Source organism: Epinephelus moara, chromosome 11 (genome assembly GCF_006386435.1).
Source record: "Epinephelus moara isolate mb chromosome 11, YSFRI_EMoa_1.0, whole genome shotgun sequence".
Lineage (NCBI taxonomy): Eukaryota > Metazoa > Chordata > Actinopteri > Perciformes > Serranidae > Epinephelus > Epinephelus moara.
Window position 1 is genome coordinate 5,088,375 of NC_065516.1, and position 9,106 is coordinate 5,097,480.

The following is a 9,106-nucleotide window of genomic DNA, read 5'->3' on the forward strand; positions in this document are numbered from 1 at the left end:
TCGTATGCTGTAAAGCCCTGTGAGGCAAATTGTGATTTGTGATATTGGGCTTTATAAATAAAATTGATTGATTGATTGATTGATTGATTGATTGATTGATTGATTGATTGAGACGTCCGGGGGGAGCAGCTGCTCCTTTGCGTCGAAAGGGACCATTGAGGTGATTCAATGGCTGATCAGGATGCCATCTGGGCGCCTCACGTTAGAGGTTATCCGGGCATGTGAAACTGGTAGGAGGCCTTAGAGCAGACCCAGAAGGTGCTGAATGGGATTATATATCATATCTGGCCTGCAAATGCCTCTGGATGCCACAAGAGGAGCTGGAAAGTGTTGCTGGGGAGTGCGTTGCTCAGCCTGCTCCCCCTCAACCTGGCCCCGGATAAGATGATTCCAATGGATGGATGGACGGATGGATGGATGGATAATTTCATCATATTACTACATTCATATTCAAATCATTTGAAGACTCAGAGAAGTCATGTCAGATGTTGGTGATGTCATTTGTTGTGCAGATTGTAAAAATATCTGAGACTTGTTTGTGATTCAGGACTATAAAAATGATAAAAACTTACTTACTACCATTCCAATCTCACTTTTAATGTTATCAGTTCTGATTTTACCTCATAAATATAAGCCTTATGTCTGCAGTTTAGTGTCACGACAACTTTCACATCATAATACCTCAGCACAAAGGTAAAAAATAGTGTCTGACCTAAGAGTCTCCAGTCTACAGTGTGGACTCTCCAGAAAATCACGCAGCAGCATCATTCCTGAATCCTTCAAGTAGTAGTTTTCTCTCAGGTCCAGCTCTGTCATATGGGAGGGGTTGGACTTCAGAGCTGATGCCAGAGAAACACAGCTGATCTCTGACAAACTGCAGTGACTCAATCTAAATAAAGAAATAAATGATATCCATTAATCAGATGTTTTTGAAAGAGGGCTCCACATTTGTTCAGTGTGTCTTAAAATAACAGCCACATGTCATATGTACATTAACAGAGTTATTGGTGGCAGTAATCATTCCTCCTGTCCACACTGAGTGTGAAGTAGTGTCTTCATAACACAGCTGCACGGTAAAAAAAAAAAAAGACTCCATTAGATCAGCTGGAACTAACATGGAGCAGTCTGAGTGAGACAGATCAAGTGGGTGTCCACCAGAGTTACAGACTATTAAGGACCAAATTCCCTCTTTGAGTTACTATTCCTCCACTGCAGCTCAACAAGGAAACACGGTCAAACACAACATACACACTTGATATGTGTAACTCAAACTGCTGTAGGGCTGTCAACGAATATTCTAAATTCGAATTTAAATTCGAATTTGAAAAAAAAATGGACCTTCGAATGTGAAAATTGATATTCGATTGTGGAGAGAGAAAAAAAACACCACCGCAGCTGTCCTCTTTGCAAGTGGGTGTTGGCATCAGACGCGCATTTCTCCATGCTGGTCGACAAGCGGTTCTGCTCCCAGCTATTGTCTCCGTCACCCGGCTTGATACATTCGCTCGGGGCTCGCGCAGAAAATAGACCAGACGCCGAAACGATCGCTGCAGGGCGCGAGCCGGTCACGGTCCGGTGCTTCGAGGCTATTCGCAGCGCTTCCGCGGGCGGTGTGGTCACGGGTCAGAGAGGGGGGGGGTGAGCGAGAGGTCCGCGGTCGTAATCGTAATGTTATAGATAATTGTTTTATGTGTTTTAATGAGTAGGTATGTAAATGTTTTCAAAGACGTTTATGTTGAAATAAAAATACCTACAGGTAGTTATGTTTCATATACAAGTATGTTTCCTTGTATTAGTTTGCCCTCTTGTGGACATAATGCGGAAAAAAAATATTCGAAAGGTTCGAACCTATGAGTTATTTTTAGAAGGAATATTCAAATGTCATTTTTGAGCAATTTTGACAGCCCTAAACTGCTGAAGCGTCAGATTAGTTTTACATCATCTTTATGAGTCAATTTTACACAGAACAAGACTTTGGATTTTGTCCTCCATCTGGTAACACTGGAGTTAGGTTATAAGGGGATTGTTTCACAGACAGTACAGACAGAAGGAATGATTACAGACATTAAGAACTCTTTCAATGTACATATGGACACCTGAGCATTGGACTGAGAGGCCTGAAAAAATATGAAACTTTCCTTTAAGACAAATAAGTTTCTGAAGCAGAATATTCATTTGGTCTTCGTTTCAGTCTACAGGTCTGTGACTTCAAATAATCAGACAATGATGACATGTAAACAGAGCAACAGTTAGATCTTCTGGCCTTGAATATCTAATCTGATGATGTCATTCATAATCATCACTTCAGTGACTTTAAGTTGGTGCAGAACTTGTTTGTTTTAGAGTGCTGCACCTTTTGCCCTGTTCAGATGAGCAGCAGAACCAGAGAACCAGCTTCTAAAACTTTACTAAACTTTATGATCAAAAGATCTCTGCAGAAACTCCATGTTTCACTCCTCAAAGATGAAAGTTATTTAATTCCTAAATAGAGTTTGATTTGTTAAAGAACAGAAACTTTAAAAACAATATACAGTCTGTTGTTGCTCCCATTCACAAATCCTAGTCTCATCTGACATCTTTTTGCAGTCATTACATCAGAGAGTCCTTTTTCTTCTGCAATAACTAACTAAAATCCCCAAACAGACCTTGAATGGCTGCCTGGGTCCAGGCCTTTGAATTTGCTCACTCCACTGAGATCAAGTTGACTGACTCTGGTCTGGCATCATACCATGAAACAGCAGTTTCTCGGTTCAAATAAAAAACAATAAATCAGCACAGCAGGGGGGATTTACCATTAACTAGTTAGCGCTATGGGAGGGACTATAGCCGTTGTCAAGCTGTTTTCCAGCGCTGTCAAGCTGTGTGCCACAACCTGTTCCACGCATGGTTAAAGGTCTGCTGTTATTTTGCAGTGAGACTTTTCATCTCTTTTAATACCAAATAGTCAGACATTTGGAAAGACTGAACATTTCTGAAAAAGCTGTCTTCAGAATTGTGTTCAGGCTAATCCCCAAAATATATGAACCAAAAATATGAAACCTCAGTGAAGGATTAGAGTTGAATAAATACAAAGAACAGCAAAAACTACAGCCAGTGAACCAACCTCAGAGTCTCCAGTCTACAGTGTGGACTCTCCAGTCCAGCAGAAAGTAGCTTCACTTCTGGATCATACAGCTTGTTGTAACTCAAGTCCAGCTCTGTCAGATGGGAGGGGCTGGACTTCAGAGCTGAGGCCACAACTTCACAGTGAGTCTCTGAGAGTCCACAGTTATAAAGTCTGTCATGACATATTTATTACAAATATGTTATTATGACAGAGGACACTTTATATTTACTTCATGTATTTGATGATGAAACAGTTTGACAGATTCTATTTAGATGAACATTTGCTCTTCACATCAGTGAGTTAGCTGATCTTATCTCACTGTGTTTGACAGGAAACAATAATTCTCATCACTTGATCTCAATCCCACAGACTTTAATCTGTGTTTTGCTTTAATCTTGCAGATGAAGGCAGAGATAATGGAGTTACATCGAGGCTTCCATAACATTTGCCAGTGTGATCTGATCCCATGTATGTCTTCACAAAGTTAGCATGATGCCATCTTAATTAGAAAACCATTTTTACAACTCAGTGAACAATTACAGTTAGGATGATGAGCTTTCTTTATAAACTACCTGCTACTGGCTAATGCTAATGTTAAACTTTATACAGATGTTGTTGTGTAACTGACATTACAGATCAGTTCAATGATCTGATGACTTTTTCCACTTCGTTACCAAATTACTGTTGTAACATTCAACATTATCACATACCTGTCACTTGTGACCACAGTGGCTGATTCAATAACACATCCTATTTAAATAACAGTAATATTAATAATGATTTTTCTATAAAAAACTTTTCAAAAACAAGTTCACAGTTCTTTCAAGACATAAAATAGACTATATACAGAGCAGATACAAAATGGAATACAGTTCAAAACAGAAGTAAATTTAAATTAGTTTGTAATAATAAATAAAAAGAACATAAATAATTAAAACTGTTTAAAAGCCAATTCATAAAAACTAGTCTCAGGTATTGATGTGCTGTGATATCCCCTATGGTCATTATAAAATTGCTCTGAAACCATCATGACACCCCAGCCAGGATGGGGGGTTCGAACCCAGGGTGGGGGAGCCCTTTCTGTGCAGAGTTTGCATGTTCTCCCTTTGTCAGCGTGGGTTTTCTCCAGGTACTCGGTTTCCTCCCACAATCCAAAAAAATGCAGGTTAGGTTAATTGGTGACTCTAAATTGGCCGTAGGTGTGAATGTGAGCGTGATTGGTTGTCTGTCTCTATATGTTAGCCCTGCAATAGTCTGGTGACCTGTCCAGGGTGTACCCCACCTCTTGCCCAATGTCAGCTAGGATAGGGTCCAGCCCTGCGACCTCCAACAGGATAAGCCGTTACGGAAAATGAATGAATGAATAAATGAATGAATTTTCTAGACTTTAAGAAATGTCCTCTGAAGAATGATACAGATCCTAATTTAAACTCTGCAGTGAAATAATCAGGTATGCCCTGGATGTGTGATAATGAGACACCCTGCAGAATCTACTGAGTTAATAATAACTTTGCTGCATTCACTGGTTACTGTAAAAATACTGCTGTATGTTGGGATAAAACACTGTTGTAATAAAACCTCAAACATGACCTCTAAACACCTTCATTAGTTTAATCAGGTTAAGATTCTCCCAAAGGAGAAATGTGGAAAAAAACTGACAAAAGTAACAACTATTAGTAAGAAGTAAATAGAATAAATGTTCACTTACTTGACAGCCAGAAACACAACTAACTGAAACATCAACATTTGAAACAGCTCATCATCAACATCTGTTAAGAACTGAATTCCTAATCTACACTGATTTATAATGTTAACCACATCTGGACTCACCGAGCCTTTCTGCAGTTCCTCACAGCTGGAATCAGTCTCAGTCGTCCCTCCTCTGATGTGTTATATTTCTCCAGGTCCAACTCATCCAAAACCTCCTCTGACATCTGCAGCATGTAGGCCAGAGCTGAGCAGTGGATCTCAGAGAGTTTCTTCTCTGATCTGTTCTCTGACTTCAGGAACTCTTGGATCTCCTGATGAACTGAGTGGTCGTTCATCTCCACCAGACAGTGGAAGATATTGATGTTTCTGTCAGGAGAGATCTCATCACTGCTCATCTCCTTCAAGTTTTTGATGACTCTCTGGGTGATTTCTGGACTGTTGTCTGTCTGACCCAACAGACCTCCTAACAGTCTCTGGTTGGACTCCAGAGAGAGACCATGAAGGAAGCGAACAAACAGGTCCAGGTGACCATTTTTGCTCTTCAGGGATTTCTCCATGACCCTCCTCAGGAACTCACCTACGTCTCTGTCAGCATCATCACCAACCATCTCCCCAAAAGCATCTTCCTCCCCCTCTTCATTATAATTATCATCATCCATCTCCCCAACAACATCTTCCTCCCCCTCTTCATTATAATTATCATCATCCATCTCCCAAAAATCACCTTCCCTCACATCTTCATTATCATCATCATCGTTTTCACAGTAATTTTCATCGCTATCATCCTCATCATTCAGGAAGTCCTCCAGTACCTCTGTCTTCCTGTTGGTGTAACAGTGGAACATGTAGACTGCAGCCAGAAACTCCTGAACGCTCAGATGAACGAAGCAGTAGACTGATTTCTGGAAGATCACACACTCTCTTTTGAAGATCTCTGTACAAACTCCTGAGTACACCAAGGCCTCTGTGACATCAAGACCACACTGCTCCAGGTCTTCCTGGTAGAACATGATGTTTCCTTTCTCCAGATGTTCAAACGCCAGCCTCCCCAGCTTCAGGAGAATGTCCCTGTCTGCCTCTGTCAGCTCCTGTGGACATGTCTCATGTCCCTCATCATACTTCTGCTTCTTCCTCTTTGTCTGAACCAGCAGGAAGTGTGAGTACAGTTCAGTCAGGGTCTTGGGCAGCTCTCCTCTTTGCTCTGTGGTCAACATGTGATCCAGAACTGTAGCAGTGATCCAGCAGAAGACTGGGATTAGACACATGGTGTGGAGGCTCCTGGAAGTCTTGATGTGTGAGATGATTCTGCTGGAGAGCTCTTCATCTTGATGTGTGAGATGATTCTGCTGGAGAGCTCTTCATCACTGACTCTCCTCCTGAAGTACTCCTCTTTCTGCGGGTCAGTGAAGCCTCTTACTTCTGTTACCCTGTCAACACATGCAGGAGGGATCTGATTGGCTGCTGCAGGTCGGGAAGTTATCCAGACTAGAGCTGAGGGAAGCAGATTCCCCTTGATGAGGTTTGTCAACAGCAAGTTGACTGATGACTCCTGTGTGACATCAGACACAACCTCATTGTTGTGGAAATCCAATGAAAGTCTGCTTTCATCCAGACCGTCAAAGATGAACAGAACTTTACAGACAGCGAGGTCCTCTGCTGTGACCTTCTGTAATGTTGGATGGAAAACATGGAGCAGCTTGAGAAGGCTGTACTGCTCATCTTTGATCAAGTTCAGCTCCCTGAACGAAAGCAGAATCACCAGACTGATATCTTGGTTTTCCAAACCCTCGGCCCAGTCCAGAGTGAACTTCAGCACTGTGAAGGTTTTTCCAATTCCAGCGACACCGTTTGTCAGAATGACTCTGATGTGTTCCTGTTGATCGGGAAAGGCTTTAAAGATGTCGTGGCATTTGATTGGAGTGTCATGGAGGGTCTTCATCTTGGAGGCTGTCTCCAGCTGCCTCACCTCATGTTGGGTATTAACCTCTTCACTCTGTCCCTCTGTGATGTAGAGCTCAGTGTAGATCCTGTTGAGGAGGGTTCCACTTCCTGTTTCATCAGTTCCCTCAGTCACACATTCACATCTCCTCTTCAGAACGATCTTATGTTCATCTAAAACCTCCTGCAGACCAGCATCCACTGTAAAACAACAAGGCTTCATTAAATATAGTGTTGGTTATATAATAATAAAAAAGGAATTAGAATGGAGGCCTTAGATTTTTTTTAAATGTATCTACTGTTGCAACACAAAAAGACTTTCGTTTTCAGACGTGAAGACATCAGCAGACAGATGTACAGTCTCACTTTGAACTGTGCTGATCTGACAGGTCATTTGCATTCCAGCTCTTGTTCTGAATCTTTTTCCACACTGAGGACAGGAGGAGTCTCCTGATGAAGCAGACTGGTCCCAGTATGAGGTGATGCACTGTCTGCAGAACCAGTGTCCGCAGCTGGTAGAGACTGGATCCTTGAGGACATCCTGACACAAAACACAGCAGGACAGTTGCTCCTCCACAAAAACATGACTCCTCTTCTTCTTTCTTCTGTGGATGTAAACACATTCTTTATAACACATCACATTAGTGGTGACCAACCCACAGCTCATAAGATGCATGCAACTCTTCCCCTACATATTTATGTCTCTTCTTTTCACATCCTGATGTTTCTAAATTCACTTTCAAATCAAATTTTATTTACATCATAAATGTAAACCATTGTCTGAATATGAGAGACGATCTCTTAAATTAATAGAACAAAACCATACACTTCATAAAGGTCAAATCACAAACCTCTACCCTGTAACTAAAAGGTTGTTGATGTGGTGTTTGCAAAGCTCACAGCTCATGAACAGAGTTCATGAACATGACACAGCAAAAGCACCAGCTGTCCAGAAAGCTGAATTTAGACCCAGTCCTGACACCTGTGCTAGAAACTATGCTTTAATTATAAAGCTCAGTTTGGTCTAAATAGAAATAAATAACATCCAAATGTATCTGACCAGAACATTTTTTTGCTGTTTTTTGCTAATGTAAGTCGAGGACAAGTGTTACAGAAACATTTCAGTGAATGGGCATAACCATTGGATGTTTTAATGTCACTACTTTTACGACTATCTACTACTACAAACCCTAATGTGTTAAGCATACAGTAGAAACACCGTCTTACTTTTTGTCTGAGGGTCCAGGTTTATTACTGGAGACTGGAGGACAACCTTTGGACTGGTCACGTTTCATAGACAGAGAGCTGAAAACTGCAGACTCTGTTCTGTCCTCCTCTTTCTCCACATCACTCATCTTCACCTGTCTGAGAGGTAAAGGAACAGTAGGCACACACAGTTTAATCAAACCCAGTCAGTACTCCACTTCTTTCATTAGACATTTCTGTAACACCATCATAAATAAATGGTAACGTTGAGTTACATTGTAACCTTGGTTCTCCGTGTGAGGAGATTATCTCCCCACTTAGTAGATATATCATTACTATGGGAATTATCCCCATCTGGGGTAATCGACATGGAAAATTAATAATCTTTAAGACACATCACTTTACGTGGACCGCATGTGCCAGGCAATAAAAGCCCCATCATGCCCATGCACCCACTGATTAACATTGATTGGAACGGGTATCGAGTGTCCTTGAGTTTGGGGAGATAACCTCCTCACTCAGAGAACCAAGGTTACAATGTAACTTAACGTTCTCTATCGTATCGAGATTATCTCCCCACCCAGTAGTTATATCATAACTATGGGAGCCCTTTGCGACACACCCAGGGGCCCCAGGAGACAGAGCAGATGCAGGTCCACAGTACTCAAATGAGACATCCCCGCCACCAGGTGCATTAACAACAGAAAATACCCGATAAGTGTGTATATATGAAAAAACACCAATGACCCATATACAAATGTACAACATCTTGCACATTCAACAGTAAGTGACACCTCCAGACGCTGTGTGCCACTGAACCACTGCCCAGGCGTCAGACATAACCATAAGCATGACCAACCCCGCCAGATGCAGGGGTTGAGTGCAGGAAGACTGCTCACTTGGCCAGCCTGCTGCCAGGCCACTGACAATAATATACGACATTACCCTGGCTGGGTAAGGCGCCCCCCTAGCTCAGGGGCATGGAATTACAGTGGTGTGAAAAAGTGTTTGCCCCCTTCCTGATTTCTTACTTTTTTGCATGTTTTCCGCACTTAAATGTTTCAGATCATCAAACAAATTTAAACATTAGTCAAAGATAACACAAGTAAACACAAAATGCAGTTTTTAAATGAAGGGTTTTATTAA

At 41.6% G+C, this 9,106-nt stretch overlaps 1 protein-coding gene across 1 annotated transcript in view; it reads right to left on the bottom strand.

Moving 5' to 3' along the window:
- The window catches only part of LOC126397625 (NACHT, LRR and PYD domains-containing protein 3-like), a 40,490-nt gene that overhangs the window by 29,634 nt on the left and 1,750 nt on the right, over positions 1–9,106 (bottom strand). Inside the window, exons 2-7 of the mRNA XM_050056536.1 lie at positions 7,982–8,119; positions 7,121–7,359; positions 6,147–6,955; positions 4,937–6,108; positions 3,104–3,277; positions 713–889 (exon numbers count right to left, since the gene is read on the bottom strand). Coding sequence (XP_049912493.1) covers positions 713–889; positions 3,104–3,277; positions 4,937–6,108; positions 6,147–6,955; positions 7,121–7,359; positions 7,982–8,119 — 2,709 coding nt within the window. The remainder of the gene's footprint in view (positions 1–712; positions 890–3,103; positions 3,278–4,936; positions 6,109–6,146; positions 6,956–7,120; positions 7,360–7,981; positions 8,120–9,106) is intronic.